Here is a 24,124-nt window from a genome sequence, read left to right as displayed (position 1 = left end):
TTATCTTTCACCGAAGCAGAAAGGTACCCAAAGCGTGTTAGTCGTCACTAGATATGATATGTCACTGACTAGCGATTAATGATCGGTAGGTAGGAGGTAGGAGGTAGCAGGTAGTAAGTAGGTAGGCAGGTATCCCGGCTTGTCACTGGAATTATCCCAATCGCTCCATGCACACAATTCACTCTTCACTCAATTCACTCAATTCACTCTTCACTCAATTCACTCAATTCACCCTTCACGCACGCTTATTGTTATTGTTATCAACTCACACTTCACCTACTCCCCTCTATACCGGGTAATAAATAATAATAATAATCCCTAGTCATAATACACATACATACATCGCACCCTCCTACCTACCTAGTAAAATCAAACAGCATCAACAACATCAGCAATAACACTTTATCCTCTCCCCCCCTCCCCCCCCCCCCCTTCCCCCCCCTTCCGCCCAATACTTTCCGATAATATTCCTCCCAAGTCCCAGGTCTCAAACCTCCAATCTCAAATCTCTCCAATCCTCCCCTCCCTGACTTCACACATTCAAATTTATACCCGCCCTCCCGGTTTGCCCTCACATCCTCTTTTTCCTTTTAAATCCATACCGCCCGGGATCCATCGCTCCTTTACTTGCCATTCTTCAATTGAACGCGAAACGAGGAGGATAATATCGACCTAGCACACAGCACACCTTCTTCTCTCTCTCTCTCTCTCTCTCTCTCTGCTCTCCCTCTTGCTATCGATCGTGGTCGTTCGGAAAGACAGGAGCAAGGAACATTGACTACTATCTTCATATCCCCTCCCCAAACTCAAACGCCAACCTAAGGGGAGAAAAAAAAAATTAAGGTTGCTCCGAGCCCATCCATACCACCCATACCACCCATACCACCCATACCCATCCATCCATACATCCCATCCATACCCATCCCATACCACCACCACCATTCAAATTCACGCCAACTCCCAAAAAACTTACGCATACATACCGCATCTCGATTTTTAAAGGCCTCACTTTGGGACTACGCTTTTTAGCTTCACAGGAAAAATACATTCCTTGGTCTGTAGCCTCGCAGCACACACTCTAGCCAACTACAGCTTACTTGGATTAATTCGAACCTCTTACGAGTCTTTACGTTTGCTTTGCGACCAATTAAATCCTTCTTCTCATTGATTCCTCATTATTGTCCCCGCAGTCTCCATTTCTCATACATCAATATGATGGCCGATGTCCCTCGAAGGAAACCAATGCCACCTGGTTTCCAAACTTCTCCTTCTGCTCCTTCATACAACAATCACAGCCGAACTCGCACGATCTCTTCGAATACTTTTCCTTCCATCAATTACCCTCCTCAACCTCCCCCTCCACCTCAGAACCAACAAACGCTCTATCCAGGAAATATGCAGATAAGCGGTTTCTCGTCCAGGAGAACGCCGTCGACGGGTACCTTTTCGACAACGGCGAGCAGTGGGAATGGCCCTGTGCCATATCGTGGCTCTCAAGATTTGAGGAGGTCCACGTCTTCACGATCGGGAAATTTACAACCGCAAGGTTATGTGGCTCTGATGCGAAAACAAAAGGCGACGGTGTGGTGTGATCGATCGCAACACGAAGATCCACGATTGATCGCTCAACAAAAAGCGGCCAAGGAAAGAGCAGCGGCTGCAGTACTTGGTGGACCTTTACAAGGAAGGATATCGACTGGTGGCACCAACAGCTTAGTGGGAAGTAATCGAGTGACGGCGAAGATAAGACATCATGGGAAAGCCGGGTTGGTAGGATATAGTCCGGGAGATCTTGTCGGAGGTGTAGTCGGTGTGCCAATGAGATTAAGTGCTAGTGAGGTGGAAGGTGGAGACAGTGATGATGATGGAGATAGCGGAAGAGTTTTATATCACCGAAGGACGGGTTCCGGACGCAGTAGTGTTGGCAGTGCTAGGAGGGGTCTTACATATTCACGACAATCCGGTGCAAGTTCGACAGCTGGCAGATGGAGCTCAGGCCACACGCCACCTAGTGAAAGGCGAGAATCTTTCGCAGATGTGGCAGAAGCTGGAGAAACTCCCGTTCCGGTCGAACATTCTCATGCGAAGGGTTATTTTGAAGGTGGTGATGGAACGAGAAGTGCAGGCGGAAGTATCAGTAGTGGAGAACGAGCGGATGGAATTGCGGATTTGAACTCGAATGATGCCGCGAGATTGGCAAGTAACAGCTTGCTTAAAGCAACAATCACACGCGAAAAGAGTGTGAGGAATCCCGACGAATTAAGGCGAAGAGGCAGTGTCGACGAACGAACTACAACCATGACTCTCGGCGCTGGCCGATTATTTATTGCCAACCCGGACCATTCGGATAGTGATTGAGCGAGCTTGGAGGAGCGCCCGACGAGTTAAAAATACACGAGATTAAGGAACCTGCGAGTGCGAATGGAGATACCTTTATTAGACGACGGAATTCACGTCACCAACATCACATCACATCACATTGATGAAAATAACATTACTTTGTTTTGGAGCAAAAGAGCAAAGCAAGCAACTGCATTCAAAAGGCGTAGCATTGGAGTACTTTGGAATTACATGGCAATATCAATTTGGATTGGTTTATTGGGGTTATTTGTGGTTGATATACAGTCTTCCTTTTTTTACACATGGAAGTGGATGGTTTTTGGATTGGGCATATGGTGCTTTAATCAACGCTGCTTGTTTTGTTGAGGTTATGGATGGATGGAATTGACGGAATTGAAGGAATTGAAGAGAATTGAATGGAGAACAATCGTTTTTAGCGTGGCATTGATTTTAGTGGATTGACTAGCCTAGGGGAAAGGCTTGATTAGGGGGAGAGATGATGGATGGATGGATGGATGGATGGATGGATGGATGGATGGCATGGCCTGGATGGCGCATACTGATATACGGACTGGACACACATATACTTAGAAGGAGATAATGGTATACTGAATGATGAAGACGAATGAGTCTGGAATATTGAATTGGCTATGTTTGTGCCGTGCTGGTTTGTGCTCGTGGTCGTGGTCGTGGTGGTGGTGGTGCTTGTGCTATTGTGCTATTGTGCTATCGTGCTTGTGACCTCGAGGAGATGGATTGATAGTCAATGTTGATCTGGATCTGGATTTGATTGACATTAACATTGTCATTGTCATTAACATTGTCATTGATGATCAATTTCCAACTTCCCAAAAATTGGACGGAGGTATGATCTCACTGGTGATGTGATGTGATTTGTATGATGTGATATGATACCCGTAGTATGGTAGGGTAGGGTAGGGTAAGGAAGGAGATCTGATCTACATGTGTGTATGTGTGTATGTGTGTATGTAGTAATTAAATTAATCTTCGTATGTGGAAGTAGAATAAAATAGAAATAAAATAGAATAAAATATAATATGATATGATGAAATCGAAAGTTATATTTGATATTACGCTATTACGCTATTACGCTATTTATTTAGTTGGTTGGTTATTTGGTTGGTTATTTAGTTGGGTCTGTTTGTCAGTTTATCAGTTTGTCAGTTTGTTAGTTTCCACATGGTTTGTTTTGGGTTGTTTATCTGTAATTTCCGAATGAGAGAGGGGTGAGAGGGAGAGGGAGAGGGAGAGTGAGAGGTGAGAGGTGAGTTAGCACAGCCACGAATTTGAGTGAGTTTTGGCTAGGGAGGATGGGATATGGGATGAGATGGGATGGGATGGGGTGGGGTGGGGTGGGCTCCTCGGCAAAGAAACTACAGGCCGAAATTGAGGATTCAAAAATTCGCTTCGCTTTCATGGCTGCTGTGTGTGTGTTTGTGTGTGTGTGTGTGTGTGTGCATAGATGGATGGATGGATGGATGGATGGGACTTGTTTTCGGCTGCGCTTTTTCTTCTCCGATGAGTCTGGAGAGAGGGTTGGATGGGTGGTAGGTAGTAGGGGAGTGAGTAGAGGGGAGGGGGGGAGGGAGTAGAAAGTACAGAGTAGAGAAAGTGGAAAGTGGAAAGTAGGGGTGTGTGTGGCTGTGGCTGGAGCGGATCGGGATTATGGGTTTGGATTTGGGTTTGGGTTCGGGTTCGGGGTCTTGCTAGGTGGATGTGGATGTGGATGTGGATGGGAGTGCTGATCTGTGGATAGATGATGGGTGATGCGAGAAAGTAAGGTATGGCATGGTATGGTATGGTATGGTATGGTATGTATTCTTGTCATGTTGAGTTTTGGGATGTGATGGGATGCGATGAGATGGCATGGGATGGGATGGGATCGTTATGATATCTAGATAAATACACACTGAACAACACAATTCGCATACCACCCCCTCAAAAAATCCTTCTTTCGAAATTCTTCTTAAAATCAACAATCCGTATTTTTTGATTTTGAATTAGAGATCGAGAGTTCGAAGGTTATAATGTATCATGTGTCTTTGTTCTATTTTATTCATGATATCGATTCGAATTGTTGTCTAGTTTTAAAATGATGGTGTTTTGGAGAGAGTTGTGATTTGGGTCGGTGGGTTGGAATTGTGGTGTGTGGCTTGGCTTCTTTGTTCGCTGGCTGGGAGGTAGGGGGAGCAGGATGTGAATGTTGCTTTGGGGGGTGGAGATTAGGTAGGGAAGCAGGTAGGTAGCTAGAGATACCAGTACGAGGGATTGTATGATAGAGTTTTGTTGAGTTGAATTATGAATATGAATGTAAATATTAAAATGAATATGAATGTGAATATATATCAATGTAAAAAGAAAGATGACGATTACTCCGTGAGAAATTATATGGTGGGGCGCACATAGAGTAAAAGCCGGATTGTCCGCATCAATTTGTGCCACGAGGAACGGGCACACGTGACACAGCACCCCAGGGACGAAAGACAAACGGCAAGTGCCGGAAACGCGAAACCCACTTTAGGAAGACGCGATGATTGTGTGGTGCGTAGAGTTCGAGAGACGCGTTGGGAATCTTGCTAGGTAATTGATACCAATTATTGATATTGACAAAGTTTGAGTGATTGAGAGTTTTGACGCTGATATATTGGGACGGTGAGAGTGAGAACGAATAAGGAGGGATTTCTTTTTTTTATTTTTGGGAGAGGGATCTTTGAAAGGAAGGAAAGGAGCGGAGAAGAGAGTGTTTGGAGGGGATTCAATTGATTGAGTTGTGGTTTGTTGGGATTCTTTCAGCACTACGATTCGATACGGTACGAACGACTTTGGAGAATTGCTCCTCTAAGAAAGATCGTCGTGCGGATTTTAGATTGGATTTGTTGGGGTTTCGTGTAAGAACTGCGACGAATCGTTTCATTTCGCATCGAGTAACTACTACGAATTCGATACCAACGGAAGCTGAAAAGGGACCGAGAAAGGAATAATCGAAATCATGGAGACAAGGAGAGAATCACCCGGCTCGGGGCTAAAGAAGAGAGATTTTGAGGAGACTTTTGGGTCGGTTGAACCTTTTCATGTCGAAGAAGAAGAAGAGAGGAAGAGAATTGAGGAGATGAATTCGCAGGCGGAAACCGACACTCCTCTTCCCTCCAAAGAATTGGCAGATCAATCGGAAGTGGAATCCACAGCAGAGTCTCTCCCCACTCCACCTGTCAGCATACAATCGAGCAAACGCGAACGAGAGAGGGAAGTTACGCCTGCGGAAAGCACGGTCAGTTCGCTGAGTGATTTGGGATCGAGGAGTACGCCGAGTTTGAATGGGGGCTCGCCCATGCGTGGCACGGCTTTTGCGGCGTTGAATGGGAATGCCAATGCGCATAAGATGCCGCCGGCGAAGAAACCGAAATTGTCGTTTGCGGAAAAGGAGGCGAGAGCGATTGAGAGGAGGTTTAAGGAGGAGGAGAAGAAGGTGGAGAGGGAGAAGAAGGAGCATGAGAAACAGGCACAGTTGGAAGAGAAGAGGAAGAAGGATAAGGAGAGAGATGAAGAGAAGAGGAAGAAAGATGCAGAGAAAGAAGAGGAGAAGAAACGAAAAGATGCTGAGAAGGAGGTCGAGAGGAAGAGAAAAGATGAAGAAAAGGCTGCGAGGGAAGAAAAGAAGAGGTTAAAGGATGAGGAAAAGCGTAAGAAGGATGAAGAAAAACAGAGAATCGAGGATGAGAAGAAAAAGAAGGCGGCGAGTCAAAAGACTCTATCTTCATTCTTTGGAACGCCTGTTTCGGCAAAGACTTCAAAGGATGATGTATCGACAAGTCCTGCTTCAGCGAGTCGTTCTGTGGCTCCAATTCCTATGACCTCGATGAATGTGACTCCGAGTAAGAAGGAAATCTCACCATATGACAAAATGTTTCCCGCTTTCTTCGTCCAGAGTGGTGTTAGGTTGGCACCGATTAATCATTTTGCCAGAGACGATGAAAGATCACGACTTGTACAGTCTACAGTTGATGCATACATATTGGGTAATCGAAGTCCGGGAAGAAAACGAGAGTTTAACGCTACGGAACTCTTCCATTTATCATCAAGCAGTTCCTTAAACCGAGGAAAAACAATTGTGCCAGTACGCGAAATCATGGCGGAACTATCTGGCAATCCTTCAAAACCCATCGACCTCACAGCAGATTCACAAAATTCTCAAATCAAACGTACCAAAGCTCAACTCAAGGATGTTCCTATGAAATTTCTTAAATTTCAAGAAGATGTTAGACCGCCATATCAAGGTACCTATACGCATATACCCATCAATGGTATATCGAGATTAGCACGCAATCCTATGAGAAGGGATCTCCCGAATACAAATTACGATTATGATAGTGAAGCGGAATGGATTGAGGATGAAGATGCAGAAGATTTAAATAGTGAGGGAGAAGAAGATGAGGAAGGTTTGGATGATGCAGAGGATATGGATGGTTTCCTTGATGATGAAAACGATGACCTCTTGATCTCGAGACGTGCCATGGGTGGAATGCAGGGAGATTTAGAACCTGTGAGTACGGGATTGTGTTGGGAGGATAGGAAGAAGAGGAGTACAAATGTCAAGATGATGCCGTTTAGGATGGAATTTATTTTTGGTAAGTTTTCTTTGCTTAGAAATTTCCCTCCCACTCATCTTTCTTGTCTCGATAGGTATTCAAGAGATAGCTACTAACATTAAACAGATCCAAAAATGAAATCTATAGATCCTTTCTCAACACAATACTGGGAACCAATTGCACCTCCATCACAAACAGGATCAATGGACCCTCCACGTCTTCCATTAAAAACAACAAGTACAAACACTCGCCAAACCTCCCCATCTCCTTTAGGCTCCACATCCAGCAACAAAGTATCGAATACCAATGTAAAATCCACACCGCTATCTTTCTTTGGCACTCCTACCTCTTCCTCCACAACTACATCACTCCCAATTCACCAAGGACAAGACGCAAAAGCAGACACGAAACCTAAGAAGTACCTTCCGGATTCGGATCTCCCGGCGTTCAAAGAAGCAATTCAGGGAAGTGATTTGAGTAAAGTGGGGTTGGTGGAGGTGTTGAAGAAGAAGTTTCCAGGAAGGACGGGTGGGGCGATCAAGGCCACGTTGGATTTGGTAGCGAGGAGGGTGGGGGGGAAGGAGGTAGAGAAGAGGTGGGTTTTAGTTTAGGAGTGTAGCAGGGGTGGGATTTGGGGATGGATGAATGCATCGATAGGCGGATGGATGAGTGGATGGATGAAGGGGACAAATGGATGAAAGGGGGTACAAAAGCGCTAGTTAGAACACTATGATAACATGGCATGGCATGGCACGGAACGAAATGGAGGAGTCTTGGGCGCAATACATAGATAGCTAATTGCTGTTATCTTGCTGTTATCTTGCTAAGTGTATGTTTTGGGACTGCATGGGTGGGAAGGGATGGGAGGGATAGAATGGAATGGAATGCTCGGATGCATATTGATGTGATGGGTGGTAAATAATGCGAAATCCTACTTTACTTACTCTATGTACTATCTATCTATCGATGGTTGATTCTTTCGTTTGTTCGTTTGTTCATCTGTTCTTGAGGGGGAAGAGGTGAGAAGTGTGGATTGAGTGATTGAGTGGTTAGTGAATGGATGGATGGATGGTTAGATAGATAGATAGATAGATAGATAGATAGATAGCGAGTGGGTGAGAGGGTGAGCGAATTAGCGAATTAGTGACTAAGTGGCCAGGCGGCTAGGCGCTAGAGTATATACTATATACCTAGGTAGTATAAAAGACTAGAAAGTGGCAGAAGTCACACAGGCAAAGTTTTTGTCTATATAATAATCGATCTAATAATAGTATGATATCGTAAGGAAAATCAATCATCACATAGCAGTGACACGATGAAGTGATACATCTGATCTGATTTGAGGTAATTGTATGTATGTATATATGTAAATGTATGTAAAAATCAATATCTCTCTTTTTTTTTTTTTTTTTTTTTTTGTTGTTGTTGTTGTTGTTATTGTTATTATTAGTCTCTAGGATTCTAGGAGGAGAAACTATAATAAATAGTATGGGAATATGTAATATTATGGGGTTTTGAGGAGGTTATGGTGGTTTTTTGTGTGGTGTGTATACCTAGTGGTGGTGTGTAGTTGGAGTTGGAGTTCTCATTTGTACTCGATGATCATGAAACAGCCTTGCTTTATTTATTTATTTCACTATCCTTCTATCCTTGTATTTTTTTTTTAATAAAAAAATTATGTCCTTGGATTATGTGATTTGTTAAATCAGAAGCTTGTAAGTAGGAGAAATTGTTCAAGGGATACCTACTTGGTAGATAATGAGGGGAAAGTAGAATTTGAATGGGAATTTGTAGGTGGTGTTATGGTACGGGTAAAGACTTATATTGTATCGTAAAGGTAGAAGAGCTATGGAAGAGTGAGTGAGGCCCTACTTATGGGAAGTAGGGCACGAAGGCAACTACAGAATATGTAGTTGGCGCCGTGACAGGTGGGGTGGGGAGAGTTAGGTGTGTGGAGGGTTTGTGGGAGTTGATTATTATTAATATATGTATATATATACGTGTGGAGTGTATTGTTTTATGAAGATTCATACTATTGATCACGGAGGATAACGAAGTGGAAATGTACTCCATGTATATATTATATAATTATATATCTCTATAGCAGGTCATTCTTATATTTGTACATTTATAAAACCCTTTCTGATTGATTATAAGTAATGTGCTGATGTTAAGGTAGGATTGATCTGGTTGATGAAGAGGCTAAATCGATATTAATTAATTTCAATTCAGAATAGAGAATTAGAGAGAGAATTAGGAAGAGAATAAGAGAAGAGAATAAGAAGAGGAATTAGAAAAGAGAATTAGAAAGAGAATTATAAGATTTTAAGGTTTTAAAGTTTGATTGCATCTCTAATATCTTTATATAAGCTAGAAGTGAGAGATTAGTAAAGTTTATAAACTATCATTATTATTATTTATAATTAAATCTCGAGCGTAGCGAGGATCGGGGGCTTGGGGGCTGGCCCCCATAAAGATTAAAGAATTCAAATTCCAATTTTTATATATCTCGAAAAAAAGAAAAAAAGAAAAAAAGCTACTATGAATCCACAGTCTGAAAAATTGTTTTTCCCCGATGGCTAGTATAATTGTGAATAGTCAATTAATATTAAAAGCTGCTTTGAATTATAGCATATCAAGTTAAGGGCTATTCTTCAAGATCGCATAAATGGAGGTTTGTTATGTTGATTGAGTATTAAAAACCAGCTAGCAAAAGATAGCTCCGATTTAGGAGAAATAATGAGAATATTGGATAGTGATATAAGAAGAATTGAGAGTTAGCCCTATACACTAGCAAGTAAGAGAGATAAATGAGATTCTCCTCATTCAACAAGAGGAGGATTTGATATTTGGGAAGCGATGAATACGAAATTTTATGTGTAGGAATTTAGAGATCAGAATCAAATATTAGCGTGTGAACGCAGTGAATGACTTCAATTCAATGGCTACTATAGTAAAACCCCAAGCGAACATGAAAGAATCTAGGTAATTCTTTCAATGGATCTACATAAAACCTCTTATTTTCTGTACGTAGCTAGCTTTTCAGATAGAATAGAATATAAACAATTTGAACCTATAACATGTGATCTTTTGTATCCTTCTCAAACCGATAATCAGACTAGGATCGATTCAGCACGAGTTACAGGTCTTACTACTAAACCACTAATACATCAAAGATGTAATTTAAAAAGCTCAATCTCCTCAATATTAAGTATATTAAGTCGGAAAATAGGTGAGATATAAACGAAGCTGGTATTACGAAGGGTCAGGGTGTGAATGGTCTAGTAGTAGGAGGTTCTCAGTAAAAAGATATCCAGAAAGAATAATTGTTTGTACGAGAAGGATACGGAAGACGGAGCACCCGCGAATTGCGTAGGTATCGTATATCTGGTTGTATTCTATCTAAAGAGCTAGCTATGTATTGAAAGTAGTAAGTCTTATATAGACTTACCGAAAGAGCTAGTCTCTTTCGCATTTGCTTAGGGCTTTACTACAGCAGCTATATTGCAGTAGCCATTGAGTTGAAGTCATTCAACACGTCCACACACTTTGAGACCTAATTTGAACTGGTATTTAGTGATATAGTAGCGTTTGTATCGAGAGACAACCCCTAATTTGGGGAGACTATCTATTTATTGTATCTGCGAGGATTTTCTCAATCGGTATATATATTAGATCGAGACCTCATGTCATATTCATATTCGCTTGAGTTCTAAGGGGTTGAAAACTGTGTCTTGATTTCTTGATGGGATAATTGGATATGTCCTTTTCTTCCAAACGTACTAGAATTCCGATGCCTACAGTTAGGTTTTTGAAACCTGTTTTTTCTTCTTCATATCTATATACTGAAGATATTCCAGATAGAATCAACGTTATTTCGTGCTGGTAGTAGCAATTTGCTATATCTAATTGCTAAAAAAGTTGCTACACATCATTATTGTGTACGAAACTGAATACTGTGCTGGTAGAGCGAAAATATCTTGGAATTCAGGCTTGGATAATTTTCTCAATGGGTTCCTTTTCAATCCGCTAATGACTTTCGGCAGAGCATTCTCTCTCATCTTACTCACATATAATCGAAGTGTCAAAGAGGTCATATCGAGCGTAATCCATACCGAAGACTGCTCCTAGATCAAGAGATTCGAAATATATTGTTCCTTTATAATTTCTCAAAGAGTACTGAAATTCGTTCTCAGAAAGCCTTGCTACCTTGGGAGCGAAACTTTTGTGGATGCCTGAGATTGTTGTCATTGTGTATTTAAGTCGAGTGGAGCGCACTTCTGTGATAAGTGAGGTGGTAAAGGATCGTGGATCAGGAATGCTAGTCTTCATTCTCATCTCACACGCCACCATTATTTCGACGTTGTCTAGAAATAGAGTTCTGGTTCTGAGACTCCGATAGCTTAAAATATTACCAAAAAATATTAAAGTACAATAACATCGGAATTATGAGATGGTAGAGCTTGTTGGATCTCTGAATACTTAACCACGGGAGTCTGAACAAACATACGTCTATGCAATGCGCCCAATGTTAGGAAATGGTTCTTTGGTGAGGGAATGGTGTCTTAAGGTCTATGAGATAGCTGAGAAGTTGAATAGTATTTAAATCTCCGCGGTGTGAGTGATCGGAAAGGGTATTCTTGATTGTGAAATTTAACTAAAATCCTACTTGATAGTTGAGTATTTCAATACTAATCAGGTAAAAGGTGTTGAATGGTTAGTCTTACCAGTACATGAATTGATTTAATTTCTGAATATGTATATTTATGTTCTTTCAGATTTCATAGGTAATGCCTTATTGCTCAAACAAGACTATGGCCAGCTTTTCGCGCCGTTTCCTTCCACATATGGTTTAATTGCTTACCTTGCGGCCATTTCCCATATCCGAGTTTTATATACAAGTGAATAGATTAGAATAAAAGAAACTAAGAATAAGTCCAATTCGAAGCAGAGAAAGATTAAAATGTTAAAACCCAAAATCATGAGTTTCAAAAGTTCCACTTGCCAACTTTCCTGGATTATCCCCCATCCTTACAATGTTTACTAAGAGTTCTTTGAGATATTCAAAGTCGAGATCTGTCCTGGGTGAATTGGACAATGTGGCTGTCTTTAATTGTTTAGCTGTTAGTTGTACGTTAGAAATGAAACTCATATATCGAAGTTTAATTTGGTAAAGCAGACCTTATAAGATAGAATCACCAAACAAACATGAACTTGCTACCCAGTATTTGCGCTGACGGCTTCTCATCAATCTGGAAATAGATTACTCTAGCCAACCATTAGTAATGATCTGCGAACAACGGAAACGCCAAAGCCTCGAATCTTGAAGTAGAGAAATAATTGTAAGACAATCTCCTCAGCATATCCACCATATGGTACTGTCTTTTGGAAATCAGAATACGAACCAAGGAACAATCTTCATTTGCTTCGTTAATCCATTGTCCCAAATATAATTGTATAATCAGGAATACCAGTTACGCAAGGATACCGCCCGTAAGGCGGTGTTTTTTCCTCGTTCGATTATTTACTGTTTGGAGACGGCATGAAGGGATTGTATTTGAAATGGAAATTTGGAGCTTAATTTTCAGGGATGAAACGATAGAATAGGGTGTATCTTGAGAAGTGTTATCTTCGGGGGAGTTTCGGCAAATCATCTGTGTGGTTAGTTGGGAAGAATCTCATTTCCATGCGTGGGGAAGTGTAGATCGCAAGCTATATAATTGAAAAAGAAGTACATCACTCGTCGGCATCAAAGTGAACTGCTGGTCCCGTGGTTGACATGTCCCACTGAGAACCCAGATCCTTTGATGCCGATACCCATAAAAGCAAATCCACAGGGTTTCTTTGTATCATCCTTCGCGATGATATTTCTTTTGCCTTTTTTTTGAATTTTCTAGATGCGTATCAAAGATGTTTTTGAAGGGCTCGAGTTTGAGTCTTTTTTTTTCCTTGGGCGAGGAGCAGTTCAGATAGCAGTTGGCTGGTCAGTTTTGGTGAATTGGAATTAATGATCCATGCGTAGCGAGCCGAAGCGAAGACTGAAAAGGTCGCGACGTGAGCGAGGCCAATCCCTGTATTAATTAAGATGAAGCGGTAAGTAAGCATGTTGGAAATAATGATGATTTAAATATCGTTGTAATCCTCGAACATTTGCGCCACACTTGTGTCTATCCAGCTCCTTCCTATTCCAAAAGATTGAGATACACGTGCTCAAGCTAGCTCTAAACTTTTGGGGTCAGATCGACAATCGCAGGCATTGGACACAAAAAGATGATTCACGAAAAATGCATAGCGATGTTAAAATGGGTTTTAGGTTCTCTCAATCAAGCATCTTTTTGTCGAGGCTATTCAGTGTATCATCATCGTCCTTGATATATGTGAACTGATAGGAATGTTGCCAGATCCTCTTTCTCAGATTATGAAAAAACGAAATTTTGCACAAGGGCATGTCTATCTATGTGTCGAGGCAAAATCATTGCCTGGATCACTATCTCCAATGGAATCCTGTTTCTTGCGCCGTAAGCCCCCCAAATTAAATCCACGTAACCTCCCATCATTTCTATAAAGCTACAAAAGAAATAAAACATTTTAAGTAAACCAATTCAATTACGCTGACAATGCGTCGTCCAATATTCTGATAACTATTTCTCTAGAGCCTCCGGTCACCAGAGTGACGTTTAGTCTGTCGTGCCTGACGGGTCGTAAGTGACGAGTTAGAAATGGTGTCAACAGCTTCCAAGTCGTGAATCGTCTTCTCCTCTCGTTTTCTCTTTTTAGATGTATCTGAATCTTCGTCTCTCACACTTGTCTCTCCTCCATTTATCGCGATCTCTGAGGAAGGGCTTGGAAGTGAAAGCTCTGGATTGGGTTCATCATTGGTACTATCTTCGGATGAAGCTGACAATTCTTGTCCTATTGTTGGTGTGGTTGGTGTGGTTGGCGAGAATTGTACACCATCCATATCTAGAATCGATGATTTACTCCGATTCTTTTGGTGGTTCTGACCAATGACATGGCTGACAACATCACGGAATCTTTTCTTTGTCGAATTAGAAGTGTTGATCCCATCCCAAAGGACTGTGGATGCCACAAAATCTCCCCCACTTATAAGATTGGTTAGATCCTTAGCAAGCTCTCTAACTATCTTGTTGGTGATTTTACGATTGAAGACGAATCGAAGATTCAATGTCTCTTTTATATCATCGATCTGTCCACTGCTATGCTCTCCTCGGTCCCCGAATTTTACTTGCTGATCGAGAGGAACAAGAACAATTTTCCTCAAAGATCCTTTCGGGCCTGGTTCCATTAATCTTGGAGCCTGGGTTTTAGGAAAGTTGGGTGCTTGGAAGATTTTTCGGGTCAGTTCTTGCGTACTGAAACGCTTCCCAGGCTTGGAGCGAACCAATTCTTCAAGAGCCCAGATGAGGGCAGCAGTGAATGACTTAGGGCCTGGCTTTCTCGTAGTTGAGTTTTGAGAAGTCGCAGCCATGTATTCAAAGGCTCTTCTGGTGAAGTCACCACCACGAACACTGCGATCCATTGCGCCGGCATTGCAGCAGTCAAATATGACCAGAAAATCACTTTTAGTGTTTTGTATGTTGTGTTCCGCGGAGCTCCAGACAATCTCATTCAACTCATTCTCTTCATCTGGCTGAGTTGTTGATCTGATTGCGTGTTAGAAATTTCCATAAATGGGGAAAGCTTTCCATGTCTTACGGAGTTAAAGCCAATCCATCCCCATCGTCGCTAAGCTTGCCATGCCCGGCATAGTAGACAATAAGAAGAGTGTTTGGATCATCATAATTGTGAACAAACTCGGCAAGATACAAGTTTATTTGAGCTTGCGGGTGCTTCCTTGGATTCTGCTGCAAAATCTTTTGTGTTGTTTTATATTTGAAAGTGTCCCGAAATACACTCTCGAGATCCGCAACCTGCTAATGTTAGCACCATCGAAGAAGTAGCCCCTCCTGAACAGATAGTACCTCTTGTTCTACATGGAGGTCATCATCTTTGCGGTCCCATGACAACAAAAGAACATGAACTTCACGGTATGCAACAGAAGCATTCTTTGCACTCATATGCTCATCGAAAATTGCTTTGAATTTGGAATCATTTGATGCCTCTTTATCTTGGTAGTCTGGAATAACGATGGTGGAAGTTGCAACCCTTTTGATATCATGGTCAGGTTTCAAAATAGAATTTGACTTGCTGGACGCCATCGCGTGGTTTGAACACCGAGAGAAAGTCTAGAACGCGATTTAGTAGCTTCGTACGGTAAATCCTTCTGGTTGGAGTTTCGTAACGAACCAGCGGGGTTATGCTGAGAATTGCCACTTATGTATGAGTTCTTGATTCAGTTGCGCCAAAGCTGGACATACAAAAGATGAGGGATTATGTGGCTTAGCAGATTGAAGATAAGCCCCACCGTAAATCCTTCGTTTCTTTGGCTAATCGATTGGTGACCACACTGATCGTAAGCGTGTGACCGCTTGTAATCCATGCCATTATGCAGGTAATATTAGATCGAGGCTCTGCAGAGCCTTAGAAAGGTTGATTTAAAGATCTTCTCATTAGGCTTTCCTCTGGGCAGATTCAACTCTCTTCAAATCAAATTTCCGTAATCACAGTCTTCACTATATACCATCTCCAAAAGACGACCTATCAATCTGCCTTACGAAATGTCGGAAACATCGTCAATTGAGGCAGACATCATTGTGAGTTAACAGCTTATACAGCATAGATTACTAGTCGTACTGATTTTCAAAAGAGACCACAGACACCTGAGGACCGGTCAATCTATACAGAGTCTAAGAATCCTTCGGACGTCAGTATTCGTTCAAACTCCGTTGTCAATGAATCATTCTAATTATCAAGCTAGTCAATTGCGTTATTCAATGTGGAGGACAGTGCTTGGTTGAGCATTCCAAGGAAAGGGAATTTTGAGTTCAAAATCTTTGCAAGAAAGCAAGAGAAGGGAAAGTTCGTGTATCAAGTCAAGGACCCAAAGACTGGGGCTCTGTATCAGGAAGGTGAATGGGTCAAACAGGAAAGGCTCGATTCAGCTTGATTATGCGGCTTATGGTGGGGCCGATATTTCATTGGCTGTACATGACAGGCTGTAATTGCATAAGCTCTAGTGCAACCCGCCATTTGCAGCCGTGTATCTCAGCTGAGTGCTTCTCGCAGGCATTGCTATTGCCCATTTTTTAAAGATGAAAAAAAAAAATGGTACAGATTTCATTGTCAAGTCTTATAGCCTCAAAGCCAACTTCAATTAAAACGTCGATATAAACTATACTATTCCGTTCATCAGATGTCCGTTTATTCCACATCACTTCAGCAGATACCAGAAGAAATGGCTTCAAACACGTTACCATTATTCAACTCTCCATGTACTTCGCCTACTATCTCCAATAAATTCTCTGAGGGAAGCACTTTTGTAACGAATTCATCTACTCCTACATCCAAAACGGTTCTTCAATATCGAGAGTCGCTTACTCAATGGCGTCCTTGGCGGATATCAAGATCTAACACTGATGAGAACTTGCGAAAACCCCATGTGAGAAGTTGTAAGTTTTTGTAAGAAAACTATAGAATTCATTGGCCAATAAATTGTTTCATAGTATCTGAGAATCAAAAGAGCTATAGATCTTTAAGCATATTTCTCGATAGCGATGAGAACTTCAAAATCTATCGACGTTTCGGATATCTTCATTCGCGTTTACTTCTCCGTAAACAAGATGAAATTCGTCGACTCGAAATGGAACTAGATGAACTAGACGACCTTGATGAAGCAGATGATGCACCCGATAGACGACGCGCACGATCTAGAAACGCAGATATGGCAGCCGAGAAAAAGGAGCTTGCTGAAGATCCAAACCTTCGGACAAGGACTGTAGTCTTGAACGAAATCGAAGAAAAATTAGCTGCTTATGGTGCGCATTTCCAAGTCACCAGAATTGACAACGTGTATGCTAACTTGAGTACTGTAGACGAGTTACTACTCCGTTCTCAGCATGTAAATGCCATGAACCGTCCTGCTGACAGTGATTACAGAAGTGTTGAAAGATACATTTTTGACAAGAAGCCTCTTGTTGACGAGGAGCAAGGTTTCATATATGAGAAGAATGATCTCATTACATTGCGCGAGGGAAGAGAAGGAGCATACCTCGATACCATGACCGAAAGATTTCTGCAAATCTTTCATTGTGCATTTCTACAAGTACAAAGTAGCGTTCTTCCTGTAATAAATTCAAGCGCTAACAATAAATAGTCAATTTTTTGCACCGCGGAGGACCGAGAAAAGACAACAGACCCAAATCTTCATTTCTATAGCAAGTCCCGAAAAGACACATTCGTAACAAGTCTTCTTGTGCTTGTCTTACTTCTTCTTCTCATTCTTCCAGTGTTTCTCTTGTACAGGCTTACTGAGCATCATAACCTGGATATTACATATACAGTTAGTATTGGCGTGCTACTTGTTTTTACACTGTTGTTTTCGGCTGTTTTGTCACTTTTTACCCAGGCCAAAAGACATGAAATATTCGGCGCTGCTGCTGGGTGAGTTAACTTCCATGATTTATTTGGAACCGATTTTAGTGAAAAAGGCTAACAGAGCTAGATATTGTGCTGTATTGGTAGTATTCATTAGTAATATTCCGAACGTTAACTGATAGTCGGGGTTTTGTTCTCTAAAAGTCACTTGACTGTATTGTTTCCTATTTTGAAAGAACAATGGGAAAAGCATTAATCATCACTGGAGAATGTCAAAAGGTTTACGGCCGACTTATTCTAATTTCATATAGATATTGAACTCAATTCTCGCTTTATATTCTGCGATCTGGATATTACTACTCCGTATATCCCACATATTTCAGCTAAAAGGCACCTTCTTCAAACTGTTTCACCCCCTCCACTTCTTTCAACCACCCTACTCTCCCATTTGTGAACTGTTCTCTTCCCGGCCTTAACTTCGTCTCATGTAAATGAAAATCATCTACAGTCCCAATTCTCAAAATGCTCATCTTTGGAAACCTTGAGCCAACACGATACATGAGCGTACCACAAGTTCCACAAAAGTGATTGGCCATTGTCTCTCCGGTCGCGATGGTCTTGGATTGACTGAAGACTTTCAGGTTTTCACGGCCACGTATGTGTTTTAAGTGAGAGTCAGCGATAGTAAAGTTAGATGCGAACATCGAGGCCGTGATTTTGCGACAGTCGTGGCAGTGGCAGATGAATGTAGTGATTAGACCGGGGCCTTGGGTTGGCTGCCAAGTGAAACCAAGTGTTAGAATATTGTATCTAGTGTCTTCAGTTTTCTACTTACGAATGCAATTTGTACAGCGCCACAGAAACATGTTGCTGTTGCTTCATCTTCATTAGACCACCCGTCATTTGCTCCGCCGGCGAGAGGGAAGTAAGGCTTGGATTTGTCCCTGGTGGAGATATAAGCCATCTCTATTAATTGCCTGACTATTTTTGGATTTGGTGTTGAATAAGATCGATAATTCAGAGAAGAGTAAACACAATGATGAGCAGAATGTTTTAGAATTAATAAGTGTGAACGGCATGGCTTATATAGACTGTTTGTTGAAGCAGATATGGAGGAATAGTCCGTGCACCCACTATTTCCGAATTATTAAGCTTTCTGTCTCGCTACCGAAATAGGAGATGGGAATTACCGCATTAGGAAAATGCCATTGAATTGCATGATCAAAGCGTCATAATCACAACGAAGACTTAATGGTGGAACCGGGATAAGAATATTCTTATTAGCAAAGAAAAATAAAAATGGGCTGTACGAGCGAGGAAGAAAATTGTTAGTGTGATGTATGCTATCATTGCCAGCATCGATTTGTTTGAATAATTTGATCGTTATCAGAGTTGGATTGGCGGTTTGGAAGATAAAGATAGCCGAGGTAGGTCTTGTTTCGACTCTCCGCTCTGTATATTCAAGGAAACACGTGCATTAATTGCCCTCTTTGCTTTGCACACGGCAACTGCACTAATCCTCCAATAATTTATGAGGCTCGAATTAATCTGTTACACCAAAATTATGCAGTGATCAGGAATCCAGATACTGGCTGTCGCAAATCAGTCACACCGCGATTTCGTGTTACCTCAATTTAAAAACGCGCAAAGGGTCCAAGGAAAAAGAAACACAAAGCCATAGTCTACCAAATCTATCAAAATCAGTTTTCATTGGGCAAAAGATGGAGCCTAGGAGTGTAACCCAAGTGACTAATTGCCCACTGAATAAACTCTGCAAGACGACCAAGATCTATAGATGGAGTTTTACTTCCACTAAATCCCACTCCGTTTGTCACCTCAGTTCAACTACTTTCGAACGTAATCTAGAGACCAGAAGATCATCACTACCTCCCGATTTGGGTCATCACTGGGCGAAATGTGCAAGATCTCATCTATTATCTTGGAGTCGACTGGTTGTTTACTTCTTTTAAATGGTGAACTTGCACACAAATGGACGAAATGGACATACCAACTTTGCAGTATGTCCCGAGACGGTAGACTCTGCGACAACGAAGAAAATCTGAACAGTTTAGGAGAAGATTACGGATATCGTTCGGGCGCCTGTCACGTCTGCGATAATGAATACAGAGCAAAGTTGAATTACGATACCGCATTAGCTTTCGCTCAAAGCCAATACAATTTTTTAGTGGATGCTGCATGGAGAAAGAAGCTCGAGGAAGAGAAAGACGCCAGTTACACTATAGACACGGTAATTCTAACTGCTTGACATAGATCCAGTTGTACTGATCAAGTATCAATAATAGATTCCATTCATCGACAGACAAAAGCGACTTCGCTACCGCCACTACCGTTCTCGTCGGGTCTACTAGGAAATTTTACACGGATGAGCTTATTGTTGTATTTTGTTTAGGTGGATCGATCCGACCCAGTCTGTGAAGTGTAGGTTGCTACTCAATTCACCAACTCGGCTCTGGCGTTTTTCTTTCTTTGGATAGTAGATGGTCAATTATGTATTTGGTTCAATGCCTTGTGAGTTTTGATATTTAGAGCGGTATGGCGATGCTAAAGATATAAGTTAGCTATAGAAGCCCAAACTTTTGTGATCTGCGTTGTAGCTTAGCAATAAGAAACAGCCAACTTTTGGGCGTATCGACTCACGTATAGATACTGTGTTTGTGACTTACACCATTTATGATGCTGGAAGTTCTTGGATCTGGCTAGACTTCTTTCTGGGAAGCCTGGCTCTCCAAGAGATTCCCTTCGTTGACGTTAGTCTCGAGAAAAAGAAAGCGAAGGTGCGATGCACATGAGAGTTCTTAATGCATAATGCTTCAGGATGCAGGAAAAACCTCGCTGTGTGTCCGCAAGCTCCGCAATATTGAATGAACGGCAATTCCAACTTCCGCTATATCTTGACTTGTGAGCTTATTTGCAATGCAGTGAAGTTCCCAAGAAATCCATCATTGACTGTTGGGACATCAGCGATCGCTGAGGTCCAAATCAACGAAGTGTTGCAAAATGGTTTCGTAAAATGTGCCTCATGTTTGCAGACGGGTGTGAAATGTCTCGCAATTGAAGTTGAGTCAAATGAGAATAAAGATGGCAATCAGCAGTTGTTGAATATCTTCAAACAATGGGCCAGAAGAAGGGCTTCGCCAGATACACATGGGATTCAACCAAGGATGGTCAGTCTTATCAATTCTTTGAAGTGAATGAAAACCAATACGAGTATGAAAATCTAACGACGGTAGAGTCAAGCATATATAAGTCAGCGGTGATTACTTAAACATATCATTTATTATTGATTTCCAAACTGTCTTGGCTTCTACTTTCACTAATGGCTGACAGTAGAATTTGTTGTGGGTTTTGGGGGAAATATTCTGGAAGTGAATAAAAACCAACCGTCTTGCAGAATGACTGAGACATTCCAAGGTTCTCTATCGAGAATATCACATTAGCTACAATCCTTCACTTGTATCCCACCATCTCTTTGATCACTCTTCCTGACAATTTGACGTTGCCCATTCTTCTCGGTTGTCAAATTTACAGCATGTTTGCGTGTTTGGAGTCTTTTCTTGATATTCTAGTCTCAAATGCTCTAAATTCCTGTTCTGTTGTCTTCAATGAAAATCACATGTACCATTTCATTGCGGATAATCCTTCTCATCCCGTATAGTATCTTCTCAAGTATTATCATGGCTATGAAGCTCTTGGCAGTTGTAGAGCTCAAAGAGATTCATTCACCATATGATATTGGGTGTATCAGTTCTCAAATCGCAAGAAGAGCTTTCCCTCTCATTAAGTTGCATCTTCTCAGTTTTTTTCTCTCGTGAATTAAGTTCTATGACGGTGCTAACCATATATTGACCGCAATTGAAATTTATAATAGCACTCGAGGATTCATAGTTTCTTTCGGGTGCTACCCATTTCCAAATATATTTTAGATGAAAAAGTTATCATTTACTTACTTACAGTCAAGTCGGCACAAGAAATTGTTTGTTATTGCCTTAGATCTAGCCCAACTTATGTCCTCCTCAATGGCGCCCCTCATTCAATACAAAAAATTACTGTTCATTGTTTCCCATTTCTCTTACACACACCTTATTGACTACACCTTCAACCTTTTTTTTTATCGACCACTAACCGACAAGAATTATAGCAAATTCACTATCCAACTATCAACTGATTTACAAAAAAAATTGCTAGAAACATCTTGTGAACAACTTTCACTCAAGCCCTCGGCTATAAATTGTCTCCCACACTTTGATGCTCGAGCTTTCTTACAATAAAACAAACTACAGTTCCAACAGCTTAGCTGTTGATCTGTACCTCGTCTTCTGCTGTCCTTTTCTCTTCCTACTAGATTCGTACCAGAGAATCTCAATCAATCCATTGAATCCACCAAACCAACAATGACATCGCTATCAGATAGTTTTCCTTCCCCAAACAATTCCATGGAGATTGTTAATGGAACTATTGATGAATTCATAGACAATTTGCAATTAACTTGGGCAATCAACGCTGCAGAGGGAGTTGTAGGTAGGTGATGCATTCCATGAACAACATATCTTTCCATTACTTCTCTGACCGCCGTTCTTTTTTTTTTGTTTTGCGTAACTAACATTTTCAAGAACTCAAGCCTGGTTCTCTGCTCTGCCGAGAGATAGAGCTCGCACTTCTACGTGTCATCGACCAAACCGTCTCTCCAGAAAATATCTATATTCGAATCGGCAATGAATTAAAGCATTTTGATCGACCTGCGGACCGCGCAGCAAATCCTCTTTTTCACAGTATCTTGCTCTGTTGCTATCAATTGATGCAAGGATGGGCTGATGAAAGATGGTTTGAGTATCTTCCAACGATTGAACAGAGTTTGCGGGATGCACTTCATATGGATGCGCGAAGACGTGCTGGTGTTGTTGGTATGTGGGATGATAATTACTTCTTGGTTTGGAAGTGCGCGGCTTACGGTTGTTAACTTCTCTTTAGGAATCTCGGCTCCGAGGGATCTCGAACTATATCGAAGTCTGGAAAACGCAATGTATGCCGATCATCGTTTGAGAATGCGTGTTGATACCCAAGTCAATATATTAGAGGGGGTTATTGCGAAAATGAAAGCTGCGGAGAGCAGTCATGGCCACGATAATAAATTTGAGATGGAGAATCGGGAAGAATGATGAAATCTAATGTCACTCAGATATTATCATACTGGTATAAGATCTTGAAAAGGATTTTAAACCTTCAGTCTAGTCTGGATCTTAAATTAGCTCTTTTGCGGTTTACAAAATGAAAACACATGCTCATGGACATTATTGCATGTCTCTTAACAATATTTTTATCGAAAATCACGTTTGATGGATAGTGCTCTACCGAATATCATACTACACTGCGGACACCTGATCAGATTTCAGTCTTCTAGCATGCCAGTGTGCGCGGAGAAACACGTGACAAGAAAATCTAGTATTTAAAGTTCCTCCTTCTGTAGACTAAAAGTCCATCGTCTTTTCCCCTCTTACTTTGACCCCTACGTTGTGCTGTAGCCTAAGTGCGTCCTCGCACCTCGCTGTCGCTATGTAGTGATTCACCTCCAGTCACTAAGCATAGCTATTTAGGTTGACTATGGTATATGCGAAGGCTTTCTTGTGTGACCTCTACCGCTTTCTACTCTTTTACACCAATTGCGAGATACAATACCAAATATCAGTACACAGAGTAAGACTCATGGAAGAAAACTTGAACACCGAGACAAAGATCATCAAACAGACTTTATCAACGACAGGAAATTTCGTTTACAAAAAGAAAAACTTCCGCAAAATCCTAACAGCATCGAAAGTATTCAGTCAGAGAACCAGAATAAGTCATATATGATCTGCATTCTGATAATCATTCCGAAGCTAAACATCTTTATCTCTTATCCAGATGTGCAACATACGCAGAGATTCCCCCTAAAAACACCAAAACTATGCTAATCAATTAAGCGAGCTCATAAAGTGTCGCCCATTGTATCAAGATCGTCATTCTATAACCTAGTACTTTTATCTCTTATCCAGATATGCAACATATTTCATATTTACCACCATAGAGTTCTTAATATCCTACTAGATGATTTGACAAACGATCGATTGTGGAACCCACTGGAAATGCGTCGTAGGGAACCTGGTGTGACGGGTACGCAGCAGCTATTGGGGAATCAGTCACGGTAGTTATGTCGAAAAGCGATTTCAAGTGCGTTCCTACTAGCACTGGCCAAGACTGCCATATTAATCACCTAGAACCTTTTAGCCACGAATGGCCGGTCATTTTTCTACATTATCATGCATTTTAGACAAAATTGCTGAATTCGCTGATGAATGAAAGACATCACCCTTCACATCCATTGGGATCTCTTTGTGAATCTGTGGAGAGTTTGTGTTCTCTATAACTTTATTCCTAAGGTTCTAGACCCATAGCTTCGACCTATATATGATGCACATAGAGTTTGTAGATACTCATGGCGAATGACAATGAGCCATAATTCCTTCCGGGGTATTCTATCGACAGACTACCTATCGGAGTTTGTCTCTGAACATAATACAGAGGTCGTTCTTTCCAATAATTACACAAAAATTTAGTAACGCTTACAATTGACAACAACGTAGCCCTGGCCTCCTACCAGAAAATGAGTCTGGCAGAAGGGGTCTTTC

At 41.4% G+C, this 24,124-nt stretch overlaps 8 protein-coding genes across 9 annotated transcripts; 6 read left to right on the top strand and 2 right to left on the bottom strand.

Annotated features, from left to right (window-relative positions):
* The first annotated feature begins 477 nt into the window (after positions 1–477).
* On the top strand, positions 478–2,991 carry BCIN_02g01170 (hypothetical protein). The gene has a single exon (XM_001558966.2). The coding sequence runs from the start codon at positions 1,213–1,215 to the stop codon at positions 2,356–2,358; it is 1,146 nt and encodes a 381-aa protein (XP_001559016.1). The 5' UTR covers positions 478–1,212; the 3' UTR covers positions 2,359–2,991.
* A 1,890-nt stretch (positions 2,992–4,881) lies between these two features.
* Positions 4,882–8,249, top strand: Bcrlf2. The gene is made up of 2 exons (XM_024691106.1): positions 4,882–6,986; positions 7,074–8,249. Exons 1-2 carry the CDS (start codon positions 5,351–5,353, stop codon positions 7,556–7,558), a joined length of 2,121 nt encoding a protein of 706 aa, XP_024546876.1. The 5' UTR covers positions 4,882–5,350; the 3' UTR covers positions 7,559–8,249.
* Positions 8,250–13,283: 5,034 nt separating this feature from the next.
* Positions 13,284–15,368, bottom strand: BCIN_02g01150 (hypothetical protein). Its single transcript, XM_024691105.1, has 3 exons — positions 14,930–15,368; positions 14,664–14,878; positions 13,284–14,611 (listed from the first exon to the last, which is right to left on the bottom strand). The coding sequence occupies exons 1-3, from the start codon at positions 15,164–15,166 to the stop codon at positions 13,597–13,599; spliced, it is 1,467 nt and encodes a 488-aa protein (XP_024546875.1). The 5' UTR covers positions 15,167–15,368; the 3' UTR covers positions 13,284–13,596.
* Positions 15,369–15,495: 127 nt separating this feature from the next.
* BCIN_02g01140 (hypothetical protein) lies at positions 15,496–16,214 on the top strand. The gene is made up of 3 exons (XM_024691104.1): positions 15,496–15,661; positions 15,715–15,771; positions 15,826–16,214. The coding sequence occupies exons 1-3, from the start codon at positions 15,626–15,628 to the stop codon at positions 16,012–16,014; spliced, it is 282 nt and encodes a 93-aa protein (XP_024546874.1). The 5' UTR covers positions 15,496–15,625; the 3' UTR covers positions 16,015–16,214.
* A 14-nt stretch (positions 16,215–16,228) lies between these two features.
* BCIN_02g01130 (hypothetical protein) lies at positions 16,229–17,710 on the top strand. Its single transcript, XM_024691103.1, has 5 exons — positions 16,229–16,516; positions 16,571–16,882; positions 16,940–17,169; positions 17,221–17,507; positions 17,569–17,710. The coding sequence occupies exons 1-5, from the start codon at positions 16,303–16,305 to the stop codon at positions 17,618–17,620; spliced, it is 1,095 nt and encodes a 364-aa protein (XP_024546873.1). The 5' UTR covers positions 16,229–16,302; the 3' UTR covers positions 17,621–17,710.
* A 13-nt stretch (positions 17,711–17,723) lies between these two features.
* On the bottom strand, positions 17,724–18,486 carry BCIN_02g01120 (hypothetical protein). The gene is made up of 2 exons (XM_001555906.2): positions 18,277–18,486; positions 17,724–18,217 (listed from the first exon to the last, which is right to left on the bottom strand). The coding sequence occupies exons 1-2, from the start codon at positions 18,403–18,405 to the stop codon at positions 17,825–17,827; spliced, it is 522 nt and encodes a 173-aa protein (XP_001555956.1). The 5' UTR covers positions 18,406–18,486; the 3' UTR covers positions 17,724–17,824.
* Positions 18,487–19,090: 604 nt separating this feature from the next.
* Positions 19,091–20,077, top strand: BCIN_02g01110 (hypothetical protein). 2 transcript variants are annotated; one of them, XM_024691102.1, is made up of 3 exons: positions 19,091–19,459; positions 19,514–19,689; positions 19,745–20,077. In XM_024691102.1, the coding sequence occupies exons 1-3, from the start codon at positions 19,357–19,359 to the stop codon at positions 19,808–19,810; spliced, it is 345 nt and encodes a 114-aa protein (XP_024546872.1). In that variant the 5' UTR covers positions 19,091–19,356; the 3' UTR covers positions 19,811–20,077. The 2 variants fall into 2 exon arrangements, with proteins under 2 accessions (XP_024546872.1, XP_001555955.2); XM_001555905.2 differs by having other exon boundaries at positions 19,091–19,689.
* A 1,579-nt stretch (positions 20,078–21,656) lies between these two features.
* BCIN_02g01100 (hypothetical protein) lies at positions 21,657–22,789 on the top strand. The gene is made up of 3 exons (XM_024691101.1): positions 21,657–21,980; positions 22,073–22,363; positions 22,431–22,789. The coding sequence occupies exons 1-3, from the start codon at positions 21,854–21,856 to the stop codon at positions 22,616–22,618; spliced, it is 606 nt and encodes a 201-aa protein (XP_024546871.1). The 5' UTR covers positions 21,657–21,853; the 3' UTR covers positions 22,619–22,789.
* Positions 22,790–24,124: the final 1,335 nt, after the last annotated feature.

This window comes from Botrytis cinerea, chromosome 2 (genome assembly GCF_000143535.2).
Source record: "Botrytis cinerea B05.10 chromosome 2, complete sequence".
NCBI lineage: Eukaryota > Fungi > Ascomycota > Leotiomycetes > Helotiales > Sclerotiniaceae > Botrytis > Botrytis cinerea.
This window is presented reverse-complemented; position numbering and strand designations above follow the sequence as displayed.

Bases quoted from the DNA above. Each gene is read 5' to 3' on its own strand.
- BCIN_02g01170 (XM_001558966.2), top strand. From the start codon at position 1,213: ATGATGGCCGATGTCCCTCGAAGGAAACCAATGCCACCTGGTTTCCAA.
- Bcrlf2 (XM_024691106.1), top strand. From the start codon at position 5,351: ATGGAGACAAGGAGAGAATCACCCGGCTCGGGGCTAAAGAAGAGAGAT. The intron at 6,987-7,073 runs GTAAGTTTTCTT...AACATTAAACAG, and splicing joins TAGGATGGAATTTATTTTTG to ATCCAAAAATGAAATCTATA.
- BCIN_02g01150 (XM_024691105.1), bottom strand. From the start codon at position 15,166: ATGGCGTCCAGCAAGTCAAATTCTATTTTGAAACCTGACCATGATATC. The intron at 14,879-14,929 runs GTACTATCTGTT...TAACATTAGCAG, and splicing joins ACCTCCATGTAGAACAAGAG to GTTGCGGATCTCGAGAGTGT. The intron at 14,612-14,663 runs GTAAGACATGGA...ACACGCAATCAG, and splicing joins GATGGATTGGCTTTAACTCC to ATCAACAACTCAGCCAGATG.
- BCIN_02g01140 (XM_024691104.1), top strand. From the start codon at position 15,626: ATGTCGGAAACATCGTCAATTGAGGCAGACATCATT. The intron at 15,662-15,714 runs GTGAGTTAACAG...GATTTTCAAAAG, and splicing joins CAATTGAGGCAGACATCATT to AGACCACAGACACCTGAGGA. The intron at 15,772-15,825 runs GTCAGTATTCGT...TTATCAAGCTAG, and splicing joins AGTCTAAGAATCCTTCGGAC to TCAATTGCGTTATTCAATGT.
- BCIN_02g01130 (XM_024691103.1), top strand. From the start codon at position 16,303: ATGGCTTCAAACACGTTACCATTATTCAACTCTCCATGTACTTCGCCT. The intron at 16,517-16,570 runs GTAAGTTTTTGT...ATTGTTTCATAG, and splicing joins AAAACCCCATGTGAGAAGTT to TATCTGAGAATCAAAAGAGC. The intron at 16,883-16,939 runs GTGCGCATTTCC...TGAGTACTGTAG, and splicing joins AGAAAAATTAGCTGCTTATG to ACGAGTTACTACTCCGTTCT.
- BCIN_02g01120 (XM_001555906.2), bottom strand. From the start codon at position 18,405: ATGGCTTATATCTCCACCAGGGACAAATCCAAGCCTTACTTCCCTCTC. The intron at 18,218-18,276 runs GTAAGTAGAAAA...TTCACTTGGCAG, and splicing joins GCGCTGTACAAATTGCATTC to CCAACCCAAGGCCCCGGTCT.
- BCIN_02g01110 (XM_001555905.2), top strand. From the start codon at position 19,357: ATGTGCAAGATCTCATCTATTATCTTGGAGTCGACTGGTTGTTTACTT. The intron at 19,690-19,744 runs GTAATTCTAACT...TATCAATAATAG, and splicing joins CCAGTTACACTATAGACACG to ATTCCATTCATCGACAGACA.
- BCIN_02g01100 (XM_024691101.1), top strand. From the start codon at position 21,854: ATGACATCGCTATCAGATAGTTTTCCTTCCCCAAACAATTCCATGGAG. The intron at 21,981-22,072 runs GTAGGTGATGCA...AACATTTTCAAG, and splicing joins CGCTGCAGAGGGAGTTGTAG to AACTCAAGCCTGGTTCTCTG. The intron at 22,364-22,430 runs GTATGTGGGATG...ACTTCTCTTTAG, and splicing joins AAGACGTGCTGGTGTTGTTG to GAATCTCGGCTCCGAGGGAT.